Genomic DNA, 26128 nt, shown 5'->3' with positions numbered 1-26128 from the left:
ACTATTTCTGAGTGTGCCTCTAAGAGATGAGACACTAAAAATCAAAACACATAGCACTTTTCTCACCCCTTAAGTAACCAAAGCAAGGATTCCTTAATATCATCAGATATCCAGTCTGTTAAAATGTCAAATGCCTCATCATTGGCACAATACTTAAAGTTTGTTAGAACTGAAATTTAAATGTGGTCCAATTAGTTACGACAGCCCTTCAGTTGCCTACTTTGTGTTCTGGAGGCTTCTCCTCTCTTTCGGCCCTGTGGCCTGGGTGAACTCCTGTGAGGCTGGATTTGTGGCTGCATCTTCAGGGCGTCCTTTGGATGTCCTGTAATGTGTGATCAGCTCTGGAGCAGGGAGCCCCTCTTTTGTTGTTCCTGGACCCCTCAGTACCTGGTAAAGTCATAGAACCCTTCACACATGGTTCCAAATGCTGAAATACATAGACGACAGAGCCAACCACAATGTGTCAGAATCTCACAACCTGAAGTCAACACAACACTCTGCAGCCTCACTGTCCTCCCATCCCCTGCAAAGAGCTGCCAGCTGCCTTTTGCCCATTGATGAACTTGGCACTCTGTCTCTTCCCTGAGGATTTGGGAGCTGAATTCTGGGCACCCCTGGTCCCCCGCCCTTCAGTAAGGTGCCCTATATCCTCCTTCAGTTTCCCTGAGAAATCAGGCTTCAGTGGTCCATCCATAGTGGCCCAAGGTGGACAGTCTTAGCAGCAGCCTTTCTCTACTTGTATCACCTCCTCTCTCCCCAAACCTCTCAAACCCAGGCCAGCACTGGAATTCCCATCCGAGATTATACTCTGACGGTGGGTGAGGAGCAGACCAGGATTTAGGACAGAGACCCCCAACTCCACCATCTTCCTTCTCAGCAACAGAACGCCCATTGAGTTTTGTGTGCATGTGCTCAGTCAAAACCATCACCCTTCCCTACAGACTGGGATCCTGTCCCTAAGCCCCAGCCATGGGGAGATGATAGAGCATTTCACGGAGTCTGCTTTAGGGTGACGACCCTGTGATCACATGCTGGGCGTTGCCGAGGCCCCGCTGCCCGTCTCAACCATGTGATTTTGAGATTGGGAGGAAGCAGAGATACAGCGAAGGGGCCTGGTTCAGAGAAAGGAGCCAGGGCCATGTGCCATGGATGATCTCTACACAAGGGCCACACCAAGTGGGCTTAGCGCCTGCTCTTTGGGGTTTCCTATTACATGTAGCAGCAATCCCAATTGACATGAGGCAGGTGGGAAGCTGGGAGATGCAGTGGGGGCTGGGGGTGGCACAGTGGGCATGGTGAAGAGGTGCAGACAAGAGTCCTTACAGGTGTGGCCAGCAAGGGTGCAGGTAACCCCTGAGGGACTGCACTCTGGTGCAAACTGTAGGTGGGTTGGCAGACAAAGAGCTGCAGGACTGGACCAGACACAGAGCTCACGGTTTCCCTGACAACCAGCAAGCAATGGAGCGGCCTCTCCAGGTTGCCATCTGATACGGGGATAGGACTTTGATGGACTAGCACCTCCTCTCTGGTATTTTAGCCTAGAGGGTAGATACAGCTTTTTATATTTAGCCCCTGCGTTGGTCATTCCAGAGTTTAATTTATCACTTAACGACATTCTGACTATAGTGAAATGTAAGTCCCCCTGGTCTTTGTGCACCAGCAAGCTGCTTTTATTTTCTCTGATCCAGGGTCTTCCCCATTGCATGCTGGGTTTTATCTTATCTGAGTCTTGCTGCAGATGTAACGCTGAATCCATTTTGCTCACTAGCCACAATGTCACATGAGAAGAAACCTGGTCCTGATAATGCTGGTTCATGGGGGTTGAACCACAGGGCTTGTCTATAGCTGTGACGTCAGAGTCTCAGCTGTTCCCCTCATGGGGACAGGTAGGATGAGAATGCTCACATAATGACCTGGTTCTAGAGAATGTTCTTATCACCAGGCTGAATTCATAATTTAATCAGTATGTTCTTCTTCCTTTACTGGACTTGCAGCGAGGACCCTCCCTCTGCTCATAGTCATCGCATAGCTGAGAGCCGCGTGGCCCCGGGCTCACTCTGTGCACACTGTGGGCATTGCTTCATTTAATTCTTAGCTCAGCCCCAGAAGGCAGCTTCTCTTAACACCTACATTTCAGAAGAAGGCATCAAGGCACTGAGGGTCACTTTGTTACACAAGTTCCCAAAACTGGCACTATGCAGATGGCCCCAGTCCAGGCTGATAGCAGCTCCCTTGCCACCGTCCTGGGACTGCCTTCCCTAGGGTTGCTCTGGCTGGAGGACATCCATGAGACTGTTGTCTGTATTTTCCTATTCTGGAGTCACCACTATGCAGTCCTTCAGGGGCTGCTAGTTGTCCCAGGTGCTCTAGGGAGTGGTGTCATGTCCTCCTCCACAGCCAGGTCCTTTCTTCCCTCTATTCATGCAAAGGATGGAGGTTTGCCAATGAGTTCCAGAGCCCCACTTGGAAACTGAATCTGAGGTTCTTGTTTTGTGATTGCTCCTATTGTCCTGTGGGCGAGGGTGAAGACTGTGGGCCAATGCTGGCCAGTGGGCTGGTTCCCAGAGCCACCTATGGCAGATTCCAGGGTCAGTCCTCTTTCTCTGGAATGTTCTACATCCCACCAGAATGAAGCTTTTTGTGGGGGAGGGGCCTTGTCTCCTGTTCACTGCCAAATGAGTCCCTAGGATTGGGCAAATGGTAGACACTCAACAAATACAGCTGTGTGTCACATTCTGAGAAATGTGTCTTTAGTCAATTTCTCATTGTGGGGCCATCATAGCACGTACCATACAAACCTAGATGGCATAGCCTACTGCACAGCTAGGCTTGTGGCACGGCTGTCATCGAAGGAAAGGTCATTATGCAAAGCCCGACTGTGTTTGATGGATCGATGAATGGTAGGAAGCTTGAGTGATGGCCATTACAGGTGTTAAAAAGAAGAAAAGGTGACCAGCAGCCCATTTCTGGCAACGAACCCCCCTCTACCACACAGTTCATGACCTTGACGGTTTTGCTCCACACAAGAGCATACCATGAAGCTTTGCATGGACTCCTGCAGACCACAGACTGTGGACTCCTGGGTGAAATGGCTGCAGTAGTGAGAACACAGGTTGGAACCCAGTTGTTTTTGCTTTGGTCAGAAATCTCAGAAAAGCTAGGCTTTTCCATAGTCATAGTCAGCAATGGTGCTAACTAAACTTGCCAGGCTCCCCTGCCCAATGAGCCATGAGATGCCATGGACAGACAGCTGACACAGACAGGGAAGCCACACAGCCCTGGCTGCATTTCTAACAGGGCAGAACAGAATGCAGTGTTTCCAGATCAGAGACGCAGGTTGAATTCCAATGATACATTGCTGAGGAAAACGGCATGAGTTTTAAATTTCGAAGCTAATATAAATGAGCAATGTGCTGGATGGCTTAGAGGTACAAGTCCTAGGAAAACCCAGCACAAATTTCAGATGCTTTTCTTATGAAATTAGTCATCCAATTAATAACACACAGGACAGCTAGATTCCTGCACAAACCCCAAACCATAAGAAATATTGCATGGCTCATTCCAGGAACATGGTCAGCTTTTAGGAAGGCCTGGAGCCCTCTGCCAAGGTCTCCACTCTCATCTGGAGCCTACCAGCTTCTCCACTCAGGAGAAGTCTCCTGGACTCACGGCCTGATGGGGCTGGGGTGCCAGCTGCAGAGGTGGCCAGGGCTGGCACGACCAAGTTTCCATGAGCAATCTTCTCAGCTCCCATCAGAGTTTCATTTGACTACTCAAAATCTTGGCTTGAACCTGGCCTCAATTTTTCTACCTCCACAGGGCTTGGGTATCAAGCTGGCAGGCGTGAGGGGAAAGAGGGAGAGAGTGTGACAGAGAGATAACAGGAAAGGTGGTGTCCCCAGTGACCTTCTCTCACTCAGCAGGAGATGGTTCAGGGGCACCTGGAAGAAACAAGATCCCAGACCACAGACCCAGAGAGGCCAACGTGCTTCACTGTCAAGTCCTGAGCTGATGTTCTCAACTGTAGGAAGGGGACACCAAGGAGCAAGGCTCTGTGCCTGGATTTCACGTCATGTCACTGCTGCCCTTTTGTATAAAGGCAAGAACTGAGAGTTAATTCTAGTTGCTGCATTTTAAAAGAGACACAGAAAAGATAAAGAGTAACTAGAGGAGGGTGGGTGTCCTGGCTAGTGAGGGACCCCAAACCAAGTTCCAGCAGCTTATCCTGGAAGAGACTGGGTGAGGGTGGAAAGAGTAGATCTAGTTTTAAAATATCTCCGGGTGTCTTACAGAAGTGGGTTTGGCCTCCGGAAGCTAGAAGTCAGTCAAGTTCACAGCAATACAATAAAGAACTCTCCTGCAAGCTGTGCTGGCCAGCCATGGGAAGGATCCTCAAACACTGGTTAAAGAGAAGTTTGGGAGATGTCTGAGTGTCCTGTGGCGCTGTAACAAGTGCCACACGCTGCATGTTTAAGCAACAGAAATGTGTCCTCTCGAAGTTTTGGAGGTCAAAAGTCCAAAATAGGTGTCACGGTGCCAAATCAAGGTTCTGACAGGGCCATACTCCCCCGGGACTCTGTGGGGACTCCCTCCTTGCCTCTTTCATCTTCTTGGGGGGAAGGGGGGTGCCAGCATTCTTTGGCTTGTCTTTGTCTGCTCCGTGTTCACATGGCCTCCTCAGTGTGTCACGTCTCTCTCTGATCCTCTCTTATAAGGACACTTGTAATTGTGTTTGGGGCCACCCTGGACAATCCAGGACAGCCTTCCCATATCAAGATCCTGATAAGAGCCCCAGGGTTTTGAAACCTGGTATCTTTTAAGGTCATTATTCAGCCTCCTACCAATGGTAGGATAGCTTAGAAGTAAAGCAAGTGAACTTTGTCATTAGTCATTACTATACCTTTTTGGGCCTCAGTTTTGTCTTCAGGGATCCTAGAAGAACCCCGCTCCTGGGACTGTGGAAAAGTCTAACTGGGAAAACATGCCTGTCACACAGGGCACGCAGACAATCAGAGCTGTAACTGTGCTGTTGACAGCTTGGGTGGAGTGTGACATGCATGTCGTCGAGGGAACTTCATGGGGTTCATAGCAGGTACTGAACACAGAGCTCCAAGGCACCCTGTCCCTACCACTGGTCTGTCTGGCATTGCTGCAGGTGTTAGTTCATTACTTCCTGGGTGTCTGTGGCAACACTGGATGCACAGTAGATGCTCAATGATCATCTAGTCATAGGAAATTGCTGCTGGCTGAATGTCAAGCACAAGTTCCTCAAGGCAATATGTTGGAGAAGGAGCCACACAAACCCTCAGAGGCAGCAATGCTTTCTGGGTGGCATTCTGAACCTGGAAGGGATTCTCTTCCTGCAAATGCTCGGGCTGAGCTGCAGAGAATGTAAGGACAGCTTCTGCAGACGCCTCCTGGATCTTACAGCACTTGAAACAGTAGATCTCATCCCATGATCCAGGAACCCATCGGCGTCTCATTTTAGAGTGGACGTAAGACACAAAAGAGGACATACATTGCAAGCCTGACACCCTCTTAGACTTCTTCCTAACATCTGTCTTCTGTGACATTTTCAAAGGGAGGCCCTTTCTATTTCAATTCCACCTGTCAGAGCCACTCTTGGTGGAATGAACTTGTCAGTGGCCCATAATATGGGTTGGCCATCTGCTGTTGCATTTTCTGACTGGCAGCCACAGCCCGGGTGGGGATGCAAGTTGCTATTCAGGCTTCCCGATGGGCTCTTTGTCCCCACTTTCCTGTTTACAGTGTCACACTGTCACATCATCCTCCATTGATGTGCATACAGAAATGTTGGTGTGGTGTGTCCTGACTTCACAAATAGAACAGCCAGCACTTCTAGCAGATTTTTTAAAGAAGCAATTATAGCTCTTCCTTCCTTTGTGAGTGAGACATATGCTCTTGAGGCACAGCCCAAAAAGCTGGGTGGGTGTTAAAATGCAGGGCAGAGTGGGGGTGTCTTGATTTCAGGGTTTTAGTGAGTGACTCTGGGGTTGAAGCCCATAGTCCCAGGCCTGAGCCCCAGGCTGCCCCTCTGTTGGAGCATGCTCTGCTTTTCCTGCTGCAAAGAGAAACCTCATCAAGAGTGGACAACTGAGTCCGTGTCTAGTTCTATGACCAATCTGCAGAAAATAATGGGCAATCCAGAAAACAGCTGAGACTTAAAAAGATATACTTCCGTTCTCCACCGCAGTGGGGTTATGAGAAGCAGAACTACTGAATGGATGCCACTGATCCTATCCCACTAAGGCAGGAAGGGGTGAGGGCTTCCAGTGACTTATACTCTTTGTCCCAAGGTGGGTCTGGGAGGGCTCTCCATGGGGAAGCAACAGGGGACTGGATTTATCTTTGATTGGAAGGAGGAGACAACAGGGCTATGTTGCAAGAGTATGATTGGGCACTAAGCTTGATTCTGAGCCTCTTGGCAGCCAAGACAAAAAGGAAAGTGGTTTGTATAAGTATATATCTTATGAGTTCTTACATAAGGGCTTTGGGAAACCACACAGTTTGAAATTATTTTTTTCTTTACTATGATGTCTGCAAAAGATTTTTGAAAGTTCCTCATTGCTTTTTTTTTTAATAGAACTAGAATTCTGATGCAAGAATGTTGGCGCCTTGTCTGAGAGCCACTTACGTGTTATGTAATTCCTACTCCCAGATGCTTGCTGGAGAGCCAGATTTTCTTCACCCAAAATAGAGCTTTGATTTTAGCCAAGCCCCAGAATAGATGTTGGTAGGGAAATGGGGGTTTTGCAACCTAAAGCTTGCTTGGATTTTCATAGGAAAACCTGAAAAAGGGCCATGAAGGACTCTGAGTCCACTTCCCGATAGGACCACATTCAGCAGGGTGAATCAGAGGAAGCAGAGGTCCCTGTGTGCGGAGGATCAGTGCAGCTCGGCTGTGAGTGAGTGTTGAGGCAGAATTTGCAAACCAACCCAGAAACGCCACCAGAATGCACCAGAATGCAAATAGTATTTTGAGGACCCCTGTTCTGATCACGATCAAAGCCACAGGACTCAGGACTATTGGAGACATGGATGGGGGGTATGCTTGGGTTGGCCACAACTCTAGCCTGGCTGAGGACTAGGATCTCAACCACAGGCTTCCTTTTCCTTTTTCCTTATGTCATCTCAAACACTCCATCCCCTGATGTAATCCTGAACTACCTTCCAAAATTACTCAAATCTTTCCAGAAGGACAGGGTGGATCCCTCTTTTGTGAACAAACGGGTTTAATTCATAATTGGGAGAAAAGCGAGTATTGTCCTGCGTTGGTTCATCCGATCGAGAAGCAGGTGAGACTGAAGGAGATCCAGAGCCGGGGATTCTGCCCTCTCTGAGGTCGGTGCTTTTCCTTCTGTGCTTCCCAGATTGTCCTCCAATTTGTGATTTCCTGGCCCTCAACGTCAGCAGCACTAGTTTCCACGTGTCCTGGAGTTTCAATTCCACGCAGAACCGCACTTTCCAGGTGCAGGTGTACAGGGGCGAGGAGCTGCTCAGAAGCACCTGGACCAATGGCCTGACCCTGGCAGTGGCCGGGCTGGAGGCCGGAGTGCTGTATGGGGTGAGGACCAGCTACCAGGGCTGCGGGGCCAACATGTCTGCCACACTGGCAGTCAAGACTGGTAAGACATGAGGATGAAATCCACACTAGTTTGAGTGGGTCTTTCTATCCCAATGCTCCAGGCCCTGTGCAGTGCTTGGCTCTTCCCATACTCAGGGCAGCAGAGGTCACTGCCCCACTGCAAGCGTTCTCCATCCCTCTGAGCTGCCTATGCTTGGTAGGGTATTGGCCAGGGCCCTCATGGGCTCCCCGCTTCCCTGGGTCTCTTGTCTAGTGCTCACTGTGACATCTGAGGTGATGACTCCTGGGCTTGGTGGGGACCCATCTTCCCATAGTCTGAAGCACACAGGAAGCCCTCGGTTAGAAGGAGGCAAGAAGAACAGTAACACAGGGTACAGTGGCCACCAGTATGCCACAGACCTTTAGCCATACTTTCACCCCCGGGTCTGTCCACATAACATCCCCCCATCAGGCACCAGGGTCAAGGATCTCTTTAGAAGCTTTGTGGAGTGTGCCCTGCTTCCCACGTGACTCATGTCCAACTGATGCAGTGCCCATCCTGCCTGTGGAAGGACAGCAGCTGGTGTGGCCACCCCATCTCTGCAGTGGCCCACCCGTCTCTGCCCTATTGACTCCTTCTCTCCTTGTCTGGTCAGGGGCAGCATACAGAACTCAGCCAGGCGAGCTCTTCTCCAGCTGGCCTCTGTGGCTGTAGTGTGAAGGGGATGGGGAAGGGGGCTCCAAGACATTCAGGTCCTGGGATCCCCATGCTTATGGGCATCCCAGGTTGGGGGGTCAGGCTTGGTATCATGCTGGAATCTGCAGAGTACAGACAAGGCTGCTTTTGGGGTCCGTCTCATGCAGAGATCCACACCAACGACCATTACCATGGTGGCAATGAACGAGGGAGTGAGTCTTCAATGACTCAGCCCCACACCCTTGATGATCAGATTTAGGAAAGTCCCATGCTAAGTCACCACAGTACCCAGGATGGGCCCAGACACAAAAGGCAAGCCCTGGATGTCCTAAGGTTTCTGACTTCCAAGGGCTCTACCTCCCCTGTCTCTCCAGGGACAGAGGGGTGGGGACACTGTTTTCCTTTGGAAAATCATGCTGTTTGGGGACAGACCTGAGTTCTTCCAATACCCTGTGTCACTGTCTCCTGCCCCATTAAGGCACCACACTCCTTCCCACCTCGTGTGGGACCACCACTCGTAGCCACCTCCATAGTGCAGAAGCTCTGCTATCTGGACGTACAATAGGAACTTGCAGCTCCACCCCACCCACAACCCAACGCCCTCAGGAATATACCTGTATTCCTGTTCCAGGGGTAGAGAATTTGGATGATTCTAGAATGCTTCTGCATGGCCAGCCTATTCTACTGTCCAGCCTCCATTTTCTTTCCTTTATGGTATTGTAAAAATGTCCTCTGTGGGCAGAACCCTTCTTGGTTGCTCTGTTTGCTTTAAAGGGTTTTTCCAACTTGACCTCACAGGCATCACCTTAGCAGCTGATGCCCAGAGCCTCATGGTGGAGAACTGGCTCCCAGGGCACGATGGACACCGTATGGTTCTGTGATTGCATCTTGTGATACTGACCATGAGCAGGCAGGAGGGGCTGAGGCAGGGGGACACAAGGGGCCTGGCCTGGAAACAAACAATAGACAGTGGGATCCCATACCTGGGGTTTCAGATGCCTGTGGTCAGCAATGGTCTGAAAGTAGTGAATGGAAAAATTCTAGAACAATTCATAAATTTTAAGTCATTTTTATTGCGGTGTATCATTATAAGTATTCTATTTTATTATTAGTTATTATTTGTCTCTTCCTCTGCCCGATTTGTGACTTAAACTTTATTATATTATAGGAAAACCATAGCACCCATAGGGTTTGGTACTGCCAGCATTTTCAGGTGTTCACTGGGCATTTTGAAATGTCTCCCTCTGGGATAAAGAGCCTACTGTACCACTTGGTGACATTTCTTTCTTTCTTTTTCTTTATTTGTGAAACTGGAGTTTGACTCAGTATTTGCTCTTGCTAGGCATGTGCTCTACAACTTGAGCCTTGCTCCCAGTCCTTTTTTGTTTTATTTGTTTTCCAATAGGGTCTTGTGTTTTTGCTTGGGGCTGGTCTGGACCGTGGTCCTCCTATCTGCGCCTACCAAGTAGCTAGGATTATAGGCATGCACCACCCACGCTCGGTCCCCTCTTGGTGACATTTATGTGAATTGAGTGTGGCATACATAAGTGACAGACTGTACAGAGCCAGGCTGGAGTCAGGCTGGGGGCTGCTAACCATCAGAATGCAGAGAGCTGCAGCAGGGCCTATTTCCCTGCCCACAGCCATTCACCTGGCATGTTACTTTTGCTCTCAGAATGAAAGAGACATATTGAGTCTCTTCCCAGTGTCTAGAGAAGGGACGACCATCCTTGTAGGGGACCAAACCCCACCAATTTGCCAGGAACAGAGAGGCAGGATTTTCCATGTTGAAACCTGGGAGGTTCCAGCAAACCGGGACAAGTTAGTCACCTGACAGTGGGGGCCTGGGTGGGGACTCAGCATTAGGATCTGGCCAGACCCATGATTGTAAATAGGACAAGGGGACAGCAATCCCCCAGGACAGAATAGCTGGAGAGGCCTCTGCACCCTACATGTGCCAGTTGAAGAGCCATTTCTGCTGCTGTGGACTTGGTGCGGTGACTGCACCTGCAACTCCACTGTCCTGGCTGTCGTAGTCTGGCTGTGCGTGGATTCTGTCATGGATTTTCAATTTGTCCAGTTCAGTTTGAAATTTATGCCTCAAGCTATTTTTTTTTTAAACTTCATCAAAGAGCTGGCTTTGTGGAAAATGTTGATGGCGGAGCATGTGACTTTGAGCTCTGGGTTTCAGTTGGTTTGTGTCACTGTCTGTCTCAGATGCTCGGGTTTTTGGAGTCACAATAAGGATCATAAACCACAACCTGACAGAGCAGTTGCTCAACTGCAGCAGTGTGGAATTCCAGGACTTCTCCCAACAGCTGCTGCTCGAGGTAAAGAAGATGTGGACTGGGGACGTTTTGTCGGTCCTCTGAGTGCACACACGCATATGCACACTGAACCTAGCTCTTCCCTGTGGTCACAGCAGTCACAAGTTACTATACCCGGGGGAGACCACACCCAAACCACACAGTCATTACTCAGCCCCCTTCCATGGGGTAATTAATCTAGATATTGGGTCAATCCTCTTTAAAACACGGCCTTTGTTTAAATGGTCCTCACCACTCGGTCATGCAGCTGGATTTGCTGTCGAAGCTTCTGTCTGGGTACTCGGCCTTCCTGTGTTGGTGAAGCTTCTCTAGAAAAGCATTTGCCAGCAGTCTGGGCATTCATTCCTCCCATGGCTAGCAGAAGATATCAGCACCAGCCTGGGGAACCGAACCAGTGTCCAATGCTTTCCATGCACAGGTGCTGGGGTGGAGGAAAAGGGAGCTTCCCTGTTCTGTAAAAACTCTGAGAATTACCTTCTTATACTAACAGGTTTACCTGCCACCAGAGTCCTGGGTCAGAGGACCCCTTACTCGTAGCACACAGGCAGCCTGTTGGGCCAGTTCTCCTCCTTCCGCTCCCGTGCACAGGTGGATGGTGCACATGAAGCTGTGTCACGGTTGAGAACACCAAGCTTAGGGAGCCCAAATCTTTTACACTAGACTGCAGGCAAAGCTTGTTCCGGAAAGGTGTTATGTCTGTTCTGGTGGACGGCAGCCAGAGCTGCCCTTCGCTCTGGCCATCTCTATGGCTGTTCATTATACAGCGTCCTTAGAAGACCATCTGGAACAAAGAAGTGGTCAGGGCTTTGACTTGTAAGACGTGGGTGAAATGCAAGACCCTCGGAGGAGTGTTGTCCTAGCATCCACCTGCAGGGGACCAGCTCGCCAGAGCTCTGAGAGACCTCTCTCTTCTCCAAAGTTAATTCCCTGGGCTCATGGGAATGAGTGTTAGGAGGGCGGGGGTAAGGAAGGGACAGATCCAAATAGCCATGGAGATCTTTCCTTGGTGCTTCCTCTCTGTCAGTCAGTATGTCCATCATTTCAGCAGTCTGTCTGTCCCTCGCCCACACATACAAACTTCTCACTGACTTTCAGCATGTCCAGGTGGACTGTATTTTGATGATTGGTGGGGGCAGTGATTACAGTAGTCACTGGTTTCTCCACCAGATCAGGCCCGGCCTGGCTGTTCTGGAGAAAGCCCACTAGTGGCTCCATGAATGGAAGGGTGTCTTGGCCACTGGTCTGAGTGACTGTGGCCTCTTCCTGGCTAGGTGGCACACTCCTTCCCGCCGGCCATCTCTGACCTGTACAGACGTGGGAAGCTGAGGATGCAGATCACATCTCTCCAGGCGGGGAGCGTGGTGGTGAGACTCCGACTCACAGTACAAGACCCTGAGTTTCCAGTAGGCGTCTCCACACTGTCCCCCATGCTCCAGATTCTGTCTGCAAGCACTGTTTTCCAGATTGACCAGCAGAGGACGCTAGTGCAAGGTATGAGTCCTCCGTCCAGGCTGCACCACGCTATGTCCCTCAGCTCACAAGTGGTCTAGGTGGCTTTATGAGTCCATCTTTCCCTTATCTGAAAGATGAGTGAAGTACAGGCAACGCAAACCCTTACTCTGTGTTCATCAGTGGGACCCGGGGCCCAGAGCTGCCCCAACCTCCATTGTTCACCACTTGCTGTTCCAGGTGGAGCAGATTCCCACAGCAGGTGCTTTTGGCAGTTGCAGGCACAGAACGTTGAGAAAAACAGGGGTTGAGATGGGAGAAGGTGACAAAGGCTCCCTGAGTCCTGTGCTCAGGGTCCCAGAGTTACCGGGTGCCACTGTGCATCCATTGGATTATCTCACACATTACTTCATTTCCTTTGGTGTTGTCTTGAAGCAGGAGGTCATAGAAGTGGAGAAAGAGACAGATGTATAGAGAGAAGCATCACAAAGAGAGAGAGACACACACAAAGACATAGAGACAAAGACAGAGACAGGGAGACAGGGACAGAGAAAGACAGATACAGACAGAGACAAAGAGTCCTAGAAGGAGATGAGAGAGATAGAAAGAGACAGAGATAATCTCATGGAGACAGAGACATAGAGACAAAAACAGAGATAAAGAGAGACAATGACAGAGACAAAGACAGAGATAGAAACAACAAGGCAGAGATAGAGATACAGAGAAACAGAGATGACACAGTGACGGGGGTGGGGGAGAGAGAGAGAGAGAGACAGGGACAGGGCAGGGACAGCATGCCTCTCTGAGGACAGTTTTAGTGCCTTGCAGCGGGGTAAAGCCCCTCCTCACAGTGGGGCACACACAGGATCTCATGCCTCAGTTTTGGGCTCTATTTGTGGGGTGGGCATCCCCTTGCAGGGTCCAAGAGTGAGTGACCTCCCTCCCTTTGAGCTCAGGGGGTACCGGCTGCAGTTCCAGCCTTCCTTGATGCAGCTTTACTGCCCACACACCTGCCTCTTCCTCTGAGCTGGGGGGCAGCGGACCTTGGCTTTAGGGCAAGGTGAAGTAAAATTGTTCATATGTGTCTGTGAGCTTGCTTGTGAACTGTCTGCTGTAGGGAGTGATTCCAGGTGCATGACAACACACGCAGAATAGATGCCAGGTGTTTTGGGGCTTGAGCTGCCACTGTGACGGAGCCTACACTCTCTTTGTGGCCTGCTGCCAGCCCACCTGTTCTCTGACCCTGGCCTGCCCCAGGACAGCTGCCTGCAAGAGGAGGTTGGGCAGTGCCAGGAAGAAATGCAGCCCGGCACCAGTACTATCATGATGGCAAAGCCACCCCGGGGCCACATTGAAATGGTGTGTAAGTGGTGCAGCAGGTGACCAGCCTGCTGGCCTCCATAGACACTGTGTGAGGACCGAATGACGTAGACCTGGGAAGCCAGAGTGGGCTCCAGAGCTCTGGGCTGCCAAAAACTGAGTCGTCCCTGGCCTTGGATTATTCGAGCTCTGCTGGAGCGCTCGGCATATTGGTCTGCGTCAGTGCACACCTGGGTACCTCACCTGCAGCTAGACAAGCAAGCATAGGAGGACTTGGGGTCAGCCTGACCTTCCTTGGCCTTGACTCAGCCCACCTCCCACCACCCCCCTGGAGCCACTTGGTTCCTGGCCCAGGTGCCCCTCTAGCAGAGGCAGCCTTGCTCTAAGTCCTCCCCAGCCAGCAGGCCCCACCCTAGGTGACATCTCAGCCCCAGAGCCCAGGGCTTCCCTGTGGGGTGGGGCAGACAGTGACCACAGGGATGGGTCTGGGCTGGGGGATTATATAAGGCTGTGAGAAAACTGCCCACAACACAGGCAGTCTTATTCCTAGCTCCTTCTGGCTGGAAATACAGCTTGAGGTCTGTAGTCATGTGTCAAAATACATGTGACCATCATTCTTAAGTGGAGCAGATGGAGGGATGGTATGCAGTCACCAGGGAGACCAGAAGGGGCTGAGAGGAGGAGGCAGGGAAAAGGGAAGGGAAGGGCAATCCTGGAGGATTTTTCTGTTTTGAAGTTTGGTCCAATACTCATCCTAGCTGATGGCAGATGAGAAAGTGTAGGGCTTGCCTGGGCTCAGGTTGGGGAGCAGGGATGGCAGATGAGTGAGGACCGGGGGCCTTGCCTGACACTCTTCCCTGACCAAGTCAGAAGAGTCGGGCTTCTCAGGGACATGATACCACATGGGGTCTTTGGGGCATGGTAGGAGGTGCTCATGGGCTGTCCCTATCCCTGGCCATACACCTGACTGCTCTCAAATGGCACTAAGTTTGTGGTGTTCTTAGCTGTACCCTCCTGGCTCAGTTAGTTTTCTGTATTAGGGGATGTTGGCATGTCAGAGGGAAAAGAAAGCCTCTCACTGCTCTGGGTAAGAACAATAAATAAAAGAAACACATTCATACCTGTGGGCTGAACACCACCCAAAGCCACCAAGAGTCCCCAACCTTTGCCTAATAAGCAAATGGTGGAGGTCAGCACAGGCTGACCAACCTTGTCACCTCCGTTCATGGTCAGATTTTGAGGGAGGTGCTTGTGCAGGACCTCACACCCGGGTGCTGGACACTATGGCTGTTTGATATACTCCCTGTTTATCCCCAACAGGGCCATCTGTGCCTGGTGGTTCACTGCATGGATGGCAGGAAGACCAGCCCAGTGTTCTGGTTTCTGACCATTTGGGGCTATTTTCTCACCTGCTGTCTCCTCTCTCCCCTGCAGACTGGGATGAGTGTGCACACAGCTCAGAGCACGACTGCTCACCAGCTGCCCGCTGCATCAACCTGGAGGGCTCTTACACCTGCCGGTGCCACACCGCCAGGGATGCCAACCCTTCCCGGGCTGGCCGCACCTGTGAGGGTATCTGTCCCTACTCTGATTTGGGACTGGGGATGGGGAGATCCAACCTCACCAAGTATAGAGCCCACAAGAGCCAATGGAAATGTTAACATTTTCTTTTAAAATCAGAAGAAAGAAATTAGTATAATGATACGTATATATAAAACAATAAATTTCACCAGGATTCTACTGATAGTTTCCTTAACATAATTGCATAAAATATAATTTTAATATCTTTTTAAAGGGGGAGTGCAGGGGTCCATAGAAGCTAAAAGTCATGAAGGGGAATTCCTCTCAGATGGCTCAAGCCTAGAAGGCTGTGGAAGCCCCTCAGAGGGGCTCATCTGAGCCCCAGTCCTGCCATGCTTCTGCCCCCAAGTGTTTTTGGGGGGCAGATCTGATTGGTAGATTGGGGTCACCAAGTGCTGAGTTGAGATGCAGGAGGAAGCCAGCAGCAGACTTTGGAAGCTGTGGTTGACTGGTCATGTCTGCCCTGGACATAGGCATAGGCAGAGGAGGTACTCAGCCACCTCCTGGCCATCCCCAGCTGTGTAGCAGCAAGGAGCAGTTCCTTGGGCAGGAAAACTATTCCTAAAGCATTCAGTGTTTCACCCTGCTTCCTGGTACCCCAACGGCTCATCTCTTCTTCCTTTTCCACACAATGTCCGGCAAGCCTATGAGAGCAGTCAGCACCAGGTTCCACGCTGAGGACAAATGTGGGGACCTTGTCCCACCTCCCAAAGCCCCAGTGGAGGCTTTGAGTGGAGGCCCTGGCTCCAAGCCTTCCCTGTCTGCAGCACCACGTGGTTTCAAGGGGGGTGTCAATTTCCCCTCTCCTCTGGAGAGGTTCACCTTGCTTTCCGGAAGCCTTAGGGGGTCAGTCGCCTTGGAGATGCTGTGCATCCTTTTGCATGGCCGTGTTTTCCCCCATGGAGGGCACTTGCTCGTGGGAGGAGTCCTGTGGGCTGTGCTCCAATATTTCTGACCTCTGACAGTGTGTGTGTGTCTTGCAGGTGACATGGTGAGCCCCACAAAAAGTGGGCTGTCTGCAGCAACAAGGGTCACGGTCCCAGTTCTCAGCATGGAAACAACAACACTTGGCCCAGAGATTTCTACCTTGTCACCCAACCCTACCAGGTCCCCACCAGGCACCCCAGTAACAGGTCAGGCCCAGACTCCAGGGCCTCCATCCAGGAGAGGCAGTGTTGGCATGGATGGACATGAAAGAAACACTACAGGGCAAGGCATGGAGGGGGAGGTGCCCAGTGTGGCCCCAAGCCTGGGGACAGGCCATGGCAGCACCAGCGGGGTGACCAGCACCACCTCCCCAACAGCTCCTGGGACAACCCATGACTCCTCTCAAGGGGACACAGATGGCCCTCTGGACCCTCCTAGACAGTTACTGGGAAACTCCACCATGGAGCCACCCTCCCAGCCTATCCCTACCCAGGGCCCCACAGACCATATTGTGTGGCACACCAGCATCCTCACTCAGGAGACAACTCTGAACTCCACAAGGCTGAGGAATGAAGACCTGGGACCTTCCCCCTTCCCAGATCTGCCGTTGATCCCCACACCTGTGTCCCTGAAGCCCCCTGACTGTGGTGAGTCATCCTGGGGGCACGGATCCTAATGGTAACCTCGTAGCCTGCGTGAGCCCAGGTGGCCCAGGCATAGAATTGTTGTGCTGGAGGCCTCTCTCACCTCTCCTGTCTGTGGAGCAGCACAAGGGGCAGGTACAGAGCACCTAGGGGGCAGTGTGGCCCTCAGCCGCTGGTATCTGGTCTAGTTGGGAAGACAGATGGCCCTCTCTTCGTCACCAGCCCTCTCTTCCCTTCCTCTGAAGGACCCCTGTTTGCAGCAGCTGAGGGAGATGCCAGATTGGGGGGAGGAGCTTTTGGGGTTAAGTGTCCCATCGGGTACTGGAGCCAACTCCCTGAGTGTTGGGACCTTGACTGTCTTAGAGCTGCACCGGGGTCCCCAAGAGTGTTTCCTCACCAGAGCTCCGTGCCCCAGTTTTCTCATGCCCTCTAGCTCTGTTGATCTCCAGCTCCTCTGCACTCACAGTTCTGCACCTCAGATGTCTGTACCCCAGGTGCTTGCCCCTCCCCCCATGGCCATGCTGCCCACAGCTGTACTGCTCCCCAGCAGATCCAGTGTGCACAGAGGGTTTAGCCATCACTGAGCCCTGGGGATACCCCAAAAGGTGAGTGCCCACCCTACGCAGCAAACGGGGCCAGGCCTGCAGAAGCCATCCTGGCATCCCCCTTGTGGGCTTGCAGACAGATCTGTCCCTGGGTTTCACCTGGTCTGAGCTAACAGTTGTATGAGCTCTCTCAGTGCCTTTCCTGTCACACATTTCAGTCCAGGACCCAGCTCCGCTGCCACGGGGCCCCGGACTGTGTTATGAGAAGTTGGGCCTCCCTGTCTGAGTGGCTCTGAGCCAGCACTGCCTCCCAGGCTGTCGTAGGGTTAGCGGTCTCCCTGAGGAGCTGCTCAGAGTCTGCAGAGGAGGCTCATTTGGGGTGGGCTGAGTTTGAATCACCCTCTGAAACCAAACACAGCCAGGTGCTGTTCCCTTTCATCTCAGGAAGCTAGGCTAGGAGACCCTACAAGGCTCCCACCCACGGAGTCATTAGGGGATGTCACGGGACTTTCCTTTGCTGGTGTCACCTGTGGCATCCCCTGCCTTCACTGTGGTGTATTTGATTTGGGCAGAAGTGGGCTTCTCTTTTCCTCTTCCTCAAAACAGCTGGATTGATTTTAATTTCACCCTTTCTGTTTCACTTCCCAGTTCTTGGCCCCATCAGAAGGGTCACGGTCTCCAATGTGACCAGCACTGGTTTCCACCTGGAGTGGATGGTGAATCTCACCCTGAGCCCCACCTTCCATCTCACTCTGGTCTCTCCTGGGAGCCCCGCTGTGGTCGTGGAGACCCAGGACACAAGTGTGACGTTGTCGGGGCTGGAGCCCGGTGTTCTACACCTGGTCGAGATCATAGTCAAAGCATGTGGGAAAGAAGGTGTCAGTGCACACCTGAAAGTGAGGACTGGTGAGTGGCTTCAGGAACACGTGTCATCATTTGTTCTTAGAAATGAGAGGATGAAAAGGTTTCTGGGCAGCTAAGGTAGAACATAGCTAGACCAGCTGGGCAGCTGGCTTTCTACTTTCTTGGGTCACATCATACTCAGCAAACGTGACAGCAGGACACGAGGTGGCTCTGTTTGGGAACAGGAGTTGCGTTGACTGACCGTAAACAGAGAGAGATGTGGTGTACAGAGCGCACCATCCACCCTCCTTAAATTCAGTGGACATGGCTTTCAGAAAGATAGCAGACAGTCAGCCACCTGCAGGTGGCCCACCAGAGCCTAGGGAGAACACATTAAATATGCAGACCTGCATGTCTGATGTTTCAGGGAGTCCTCATGTCTTGGGGGGCTGCCAAAACACTGACACTGTTGTCCAAGGTTGGGGGCACGGTCTGTGGGGGATGCCTCAGACAACCTGTTGGGGTGCAGTAAGAACTTAGAACTCTCATTTTTGTATTTTAAAGAGCTAATTAGTGTTGGACTGAGCAATCTGAGCACAAGATGGTGTGTGATGAGGTTAATTGTCCCAATTCATGGCCAGCTGGAGAAGAAGGAAGTTAGCGTCAGCTGGCCCGTCAGGCAGGAGGGTGGCCTCTGAGTCTAAAACAAAGCCGGGCTGCTAAAGGTCTTTCCCACTGTGGAAGGGACGAGATGCTTGTGAGCGTGTGACCCTATGCCTGAGCACAGGTCTACATCGCTCACCTGTGCATCCTTCTTCTGATGGCTTTTAGCTTAGGTTGCACGTGCCACTAGTCATGACTCTGACCTACAGATGCAGTGACAGCAATGACCCTAAGGACATGGGCTTTGGCGGCCATCTGGGAATGTGTAGTGGGGTGTCTTTGTGGTTAAGCTCTCAGGGAATGGACTCAAAGCCTGCCTTAGACCCCCGAGAGACAGGACAGTGGCCAGTGTCGGAAGAGCCATCCTGGCATGTACTCTGAGCAGGGCCCTAGCAGTGGCCCTGGGTTCTAGTTTGCCAGGTACGGCTGGCTCACCGTGACCCTGGCCTAATTACTTTATGGTGCCTCTGTTCCCCATTAGAGCTGCTCCTGCTTGCTGGTCTGTCACCTAAACACCTGTGCACAGGGAATGGCCTGAAGGGAGGCAAGCTGTGTGGTGGGGGATAGAATTTTGGGGTACAGTATGTTCTACAGTCTCCAGAAGGTTCTTGCCCTGGGCTCAGGCCTTTCTGGTGTCCTCTGGAGCCTGGTGGGCTGCCTGTGGGTGGTGGTTGCTGTTTCTTCTTTCTAGAGCACAGGTCAGCTGTGGCGTGGTGCTCTATGTTTCCAACATGGTAGTATAACCATGAGGATGGAAATGGTGGTTTGTGACCTGACACATAGCTTTTTAAGCATGAATGTTCTCCACCCTGCAGTGGCCCAGAAACTCAGTGGCAAAGTCAGAGTGGCAAACGTCAGGTACACGGAGTCCTTCCGCAACGCCAGCAGCCAGGAGTACCGGGATTTCGTGGAGCTCTTTGTTGGGATGGTGAGCTGGGCGATCGGGAGTAGAGGATGGAGGGTGGGTGGAATTCTAGATGCTTCTGATGAAGAGTTAGACTTGTGGGTGCCATGGGCTCCTGGTTTTTGAAGGAGCTGTACTAAGCTCTGGCCAGGCTGGGGCATCCTGAGCCTGCCACGGCACAGGCGCAACTGGAGGTGAGAGATAGACCTGCACACCTCGTCTCGTACTTTTTGCTGTCCACTGTGGGAATCCGTGAAGCAGAAAGCCTTCCCCTGCTTAAAACAAACAAACAAGCGAAAAAAAAAAAAAACTTTAGCCGGGCACCAGCAGCTCACGCCTGTAATCCTAGCTACTCAGGAGGCAGAGATCAGGAGGATTGTGGTTTGAAGCCAGCCCTGGGCAAACAGTTTGAGAGACCCTACCTCAAAAAAAAACACCTTTACAAAAAAAGGCTGGTGGAGTGGCTCAAGGCATAGGCCCTGAGTTCAAGCCCCAGTACTGAAACAAACAAACAAACAAACAAACAAAACCAAAAAAAACTTCAAAAGATTGAGCCCTATTTCAGACACCATAAAAATGTTATATGGTATCTGGTAGAATTGTGCAACCATTGCCACCATATAATTCCAGAACATTCTCATCTCAAAAGGAAACCCTACACCCATTAAAAGTCATCCCTACCTTTGTCCCTTCCCCCAGCTCTGGACACCACTGATCTACTTTCTGGAGACTCACAGAGATGGAATTATACACTCATGATGTTCTCGGGTGTGCCTCTTTCACTTAGTGTAATGTTTTCGAGGCGACTCCATGTTGTATGTATCTGAGCTCCATTCCATTTTGTGGGTGTGTAATATTCCATTGCATAAATAGACCACATTTTGTCCATTTCTTTCTTTCTTTTTTTTTTTGGTGGTACTGGGGATTGAACTCAGGGCCTCATGCATGCAAGGCAAACACTAAACCACTGAGTTATATCCCCATTTATTTCTTGATGGACGTTTGGGCTACTTCCAAACGTAATGCTGTGTGATGCTGTTGCAGTCATTTGCCTCAAAAATGCTTCTTCCCTGCTATCTTTGGGATAGTATGCTGTTACAAATTAGGGTAGCAATCTCAATATTCTTGGTGAAATTAGATAACTTTTTTGTAGACAGTGTGAGTGTCATAATCTACTGATCTTGTTTGCACTGTGGAAATGACACCATTTAGCTTTTCCTCATCCTGGCAGTTTGAGTTTTGCTACCCAGGGGGAGAGGGCTTGCCAGCGCCACCTAGTGTCAGGTGTGATAAAACGATGGCGGTCAGCAAGGCTGGGTTCCATTCAACCCCATGGCATTACTCCCTGATGAAATGGATCCAGCTGTCCAGAGGAGCTGTCCACAGGAGCACCTCAGCTCTGGGTCCTGCCTTATTCATTCTGGGATCCCAGCTCCTGCCAGCGTGTGCACTCAGACAGCACACAGAACAGGAGGAAGCCTTTGTCAGCTACCCACCCAACGGGGGATTAATATCCAGAATATATAAAGCACTCAAAAAATTAGGCACCAAAATATAGTTCAATCTATAAACAGGCAAATGAAGTGAACAGGCAGTTCTCAACAGAAGTACAAACGGTCAATAATACTTGAGAAAATGCCCAAGGACTTTCTTTAGCAGTTAGGGAAATGCAAGTCAAAACTACACTGAGGTTTCATGGCACCCCAGTCAGAGCAACAATCATGAAGAAAACCATGCTGTGTGGGAATGTAAATTAGTGCATCCACTGTGGAAATAAGTATGGAGGTTCCTCAAAACACTAAGTCAGAGCTGCTGTATGATCCAGCTGTGTCACTCCTGGGGGCGTACCTGAGGGGATGTAAGTTGACACATTGCAGAGACACCTGCTCGCCTTGTTTACAGCAGGGCTGTTCCCAATAGCCCAGCTACGGAATCAGCCTAGGTGCCCATCGACAGATGGATGGATAAAGAAAATGTGATATATTTATACACACACACACACACACACAATGGAGTTTTACTTGGCTATAAAAAAGGATGAAATATATCATTTTCAGGAGAATGGAGAGAACAGGAGATAATGATGTTAAGTGAAATAAGCCAGACCCAAAAAGACAAATTATCGGGTGTTCTCTCTCATATGTGGAGTCTAGATCTAAAACAAAGACAAGAACATAGAAGGGGGACCGTTTGGCATGAGGAGGGGGACAGGAGGAGGGGGAAGGAGATGGGAATAGAGGGGTGACTGTGAAGAAAATATACATGTACGAAATTATTTTATACAATTAATATGAGCTAATAATGAAATTTTAAAAAGACTGAAAGCGAGTCTTTGGTGGTTTCAATGACACCGTGCATCACCACTCTCTTGGGTGAAGCGGTTGTGACAGCAACAAACACAGGGACCCCTCCACAGGGCTCCGGTGTCAGAGAGTGGCTCCCATCTCAGGTTTCTAGATTAATCTTTCCTCTTTAAACCATCTCCTTCTTCACCTGTGGTTGTTTTTTTTCATCATCTAGAACCTCAGGAGAGCAGTTAATTGTGCAACTTAATACATATGTAGGGTGCTCAAGCAACCTTTGGGAAGTGGTGGGTGAATGCAGCACCTGGCTGGCCATCATCTCCTAGCGAGGGCCCTGGAGACTTAGCCATGGTGACATTAATCCAAGACTGTGACAGACCTCTCTGTGGCAGCTGGGGAAGGGAGAGAAGTGCAGCTTGCTAGGACAATAATGACAGCAGCTTTCTGACCGAGCCAACCAAAGGCAGCTGGGGCTGGGCTGGGGTGTTCAGATTTGTTCACCCTGAGTGGCCTGGGTCTTGAGCCGCTGTACCGCACAGGTTCCCCTGTGGGGACGGTCCCCGGAGGTGTCTTCTCTATGGGAGGTTTGCTCTGTACAAAATATTAAAGCTCACAGTGAGATCAGGTGCCTTTTTGAGGGTTTTTGACCATGATGGATTAATGCAGGGTGTGACCCGTGACTCTGTCCAAACGGAAAGGTGGTAAAAGCAAGCTGTTAGGACAGGAGCTGCCTGTCCTCACAGGGATGTCGGAGAGGCTCTTGTGGAAGTGGCCTGGGCACAGGCAGGGAGGAGGAATAGAAGGAATTGCTACTGCTCCACAGTACCAGGAGCAAAGGATTGTTCTAGGAAAAAATGAAGGGGGAGTTGCTCTTCCTCCCCATGACCACTCACTCAGCCCCTGTCCGCCACAGCTCTGAGCACGCCATGGCCTGACATGGGAGGGGTAGTGGTCATGTCTTGCCCCTCCCTTCTGCCCACTCAACCCACAGTCACTTCTGCAGCTGTCTGCTGATTATAGGGACAATAGGGACAGGGCCCCTCTCTGTGTCACAGACACGTCTAGGCGTCTGTGGGGCACTTTTGGGCTTGGGGACTCAACAGACAGGAAATAAGCCAAGAATCAGCCTGTGGCTTTGACCTTCTTGCCATGAGTCAGCTCTCCTGCTGGGCCCATCGCGGGGGGACCTGCCCTTAGGACAAATGGCCGGTGTCCTCAGTGGACAGCTCTCCTTACATGGTCTGTTTCTCAAAGGTGCGGGGCTCCCTGCCAGCCACGCTGTGTCAGCACATGGACGCGGGCGGGATCAGAGTGAATGTCACCAGCATCACCAACGGCAGCGTCCTGGTGGAGTTTACCTTGCTGATAACTGCAGACCTGGATGTTAGGGAGGCGTCTGCCATGCTCCTCACCGCCCTGCAGAACGCGTCTCTGCTGGAGGTTGTCAGAGACGACACCTCCATCCAGGGTACGTGGAGGCTGGCCCAGTGGTGACCTCCCCAAGTTCCAGAACCAGAGGCAGCTGCTGCCCTTCTTTTGGAAGGTGTCCCAGTCGACCTTCTCTTAGGGGCTTTCCTTGAATTAGCCAAAAATGTGGATCAGGCAGGACGTCCTCCCCTTTCTTACTGCTACTATGGTGGTTCTTTTTTTTTTTTTTTCTTTTTTTTTATTGTTTTATTATTCATATGTGCATACAAGGCTTGGGTCATTTCTCCCCCCTGCCCCCACCCCCTCCCTTACCACCCACTCCACCCCCTCCCGCTCCCCCCAACCTCCTCGATACCCGGCAGAAACTATTTTGCTCTTATTTCTAATTTTGTTGAAGAGAGAGTATAACTATAGTGGTTCTTAAGGTCGGAGGGTTGAAAACACCTTCAGGTGAACCTACCTTTCAGCAGCTGCTCTGTCCTTTCCATTTCCCCCATTTCCATGGGCTGAGGACAGCCAGACTTTCTCAGGCACGGTTCCTAAGGTGATCCTAGCAAAAGTAATAGAAAAGACCAGCAAGGAAAAAAAGACAATTTAGATTCTGTTCTCTTATAATACTTAAATAATAACCGGCATATAATTTCACATATGGAAAAATTGAAGACTCTAGAGTTGAGGACTGATATTTTCTGATCTTTGAGATGAAGTATTTCCCAAAGATGATCAGATTTTCAGAGGAAAGGCTGAAATATTTGACTACATAAAAATATAAATCTTCAATGTCAAGCAAAATAAAAGCACTATTGTCAAGTGAGCAATAAGAAAAAAAATTTCAATAATTTGATGAAAATTAATAGCCTAAATACATAGAGAGATCATACAAATAATAAATGCTAAGAACCAGATCGGTTAGTGTACAAAGGACCCAAGTCGACAATCTACAGACATTTCTATTAAAAGAACTTACTTTTTGTCCATCAAATTGGAAAAAAAAAAATCTGGGCCTGGTGGGGCACACCTGTAGTCTCAGCACTCAGGAGGATGAGGGGTATGTAGAAGTTTAGGAACAGACTGTCCTACTTAGCAGGACCCTGCCTCAAAAACACCAAACAAACAAAGCCTTTCTGATGCTTATACTAACCCTGCTGCAAGTTCAGTGAGGCAGGAGCTCAAGGAGCTCGAGGTGGGGACAGAATTTGCTCTCCCTTCCTGGGAATCAATTTAACCACAGCTGTCCAGAGCTTTCTACTTGGGGTTTAGAATATCGCTTCTGGACTTCAGCCTGAGGACAGGACCTCAGCTGGGACCATAGTTTATACCAAGATATTCATCCTTTGTGCTGCTTTTAAAGAATTGGAAATAACGAATGGTCCTGGGGTAGGAAACGAGCTAAGCTGTGCCCGTGCCCTGGGCTGTGGTCAGTTGTGAGCCACAAGGCTTGTTGTTGGGATGAAGACGCTGGTGAGACAGGGAAGGAAAGAGGCTTGGTTGCAGAGGAGCCTGGAGGGTGGCGATGTGTGCAGGTCTAGCTAGTGATCGAACCCAGGGCCTTGCTCTCACATGCTAGGCAAGGTCTCTACCACTGAGCTGCATCCCAGCCTGGAGCCTGTGTTCTTAAGACACAGAAGGAAAGGCATCAACACGCAGCACCCCGTCTTGGTGTTCTTCCCTCCGCTGTTCGGGTTATCCCTCTGTTCTGCAGTGGCCTTCAAATAGCTGAGCAGCTGGGTACGAAGATGAAAGGTGGGGGTGCAAGGGCCAGCCACGCCACGTGGTTCGAGGCCTGGTCTCTGCCCTGCTCATCTCCTGGCCATAACAGGAAACTGAAGGGATGACTTTGCTTTGCCAGGCCCCCTCCCTGCCCTGGGCCAGACTTCTCCTTGCAGAACAGCCCTACAGACACCACTATTACAGCTCCCACACCCAGCCCCAGCCCCAGCCCCAGCCCCAGTGGGGTCTCCAGAACCCTCCAGAACCTACCTGTCTACATGGCTTGCTCTCGCTGTGCAGTTTTCAGCTGTGCCTCCCAAGGGGCACGGTCCCTGCAAGGCTGTGCGTGAGCAATGCCACCTGCAGGCCCTTGTGACATCTCCTGTTCTGTTCTCTACATCTCTGGCAGATTATGACGAGTGTGAGAGGATGGAGGATGACTGTGTGCCAGGGACATCCTGCCGAAACACCTTGGGGTCCTTTACTTGCAGCTGTGAGGGAGGAGCCCCCGACTTCCATGTGGAATATTCTGGAAGACCCTGTGAAGGTAACTGTCTCAGCCTCTTTCTGGAATACCGTCCCTTAATCTGTTCTTTCAGGGATGCTAAAGAGGTTTTGTCCAAATGAAATTAGAGTGTTTTTGTCCCGGACAAGCTTCCTCTGCGTGTGTGTGCATGCATGCATGCGTGTGTGTGGTGTACACATATGCGAGTGCAGGTGGTGTGTGCGCCTGTGGCACATGTGGTCCTTTCTATTCTTGTCCGGTGGAGCAAGGCAGTCACTCACACATGTACACATGACCTCACAGGCCCTGTGGAATGCGCTCTGCTTGAGCAGGAGCAGGAGGTGCAGAGGAGACTAAGTTGGTTCAGTGCAATGAGTGTGGTCACGGAGGGCTTCCTGGCAGAGGTGTCTTGGAGCTGGTTCTCAGGGCTGGCCAAGGTGGCACCTGACAGGGTTGGCAGGGCAGGCAGGGGGTGGTGGTCATGGTAACTGGGCTGGGTCCAGGTATGCAGTTTGGGCTGGCTGAGATTTGGGAATCTTCAGGAGAGGACATCAGAGGGGGAACAGGCTGCCTGGGGTGTGGTCGAGGCAGTGGAGAAGCTATGAGGCACCGGCAGCAGTTTGTGTACATCTGGAGATGGGGACAGGGAGGCTGCTGAGCACTGGGGGCCCAACTCTGAGGCATAGGAAGGTGAGTC

General features: G+C 50.9%; 1 protein-coding gene across 1 annotated transcript in view; it reads left to right on the top strand.

The window, feature by feature from the left end:
* The window catches only part of Umodl1 (uromodulin like 1), a 43894-nt gene that overhangs the window by 5140 nt on the left and 12626 nt on the right, over nucleotides 1-26128 (top strand). The window contains exons 3-11 of the mRNA XM_074072343.1: nucleotides 7392-7646; nucleotides 10500-10612; nucleotides 11881-12100; nucleotides 14813-14950; nucleotides 15943-16533; nucleotides 17724-17981; nucleotides 19397-19509; nucleotides 23043-23256; nucleotides 25336-25473. Coding sequence (XP_073928444.1) covers nucleotides 7392-7646; nucleotides 10500-10612; nucleotides 11881-12100; nucleotides 14813-14950; nucleotides 15943-16533; nucleotides 17724-17981; nucleotides 19397-19509; nucleotides 23043-23256; nucleotides 25336-25473 — 2040 coding nt within the window. The remainder of the gene's footprint in view (nucleotides 1-7391; nucleotides 7647-10499; nucleotides 10613-11880; nucleotides 12101-14812; nucleotides 14951-15942; nucleotides 16534-17723; nucleotides 17982-19396; nucleotides 19510-23042; nucleotides 23257-25335; nucleotides 25474-26128) is intronic.

This window comes from Castor canadensis, chromosome 5 (assembly GCF_047511655.1).
Source record: "Castor canadensis chromosome 5, mCasCan1.hap1v2, whole genome shotgun sequence".
In the NCBI taxonomy this organism is placed as follows: domain Eukaryota; kingdom Metazoa; phylum Chordata; class Mammalia; order Rodentia; family Castoridae; genus Castor; species Castor canadensis.
This window is presented reverse-complemented; position numbering and strand designations above follow the sequence as displayed.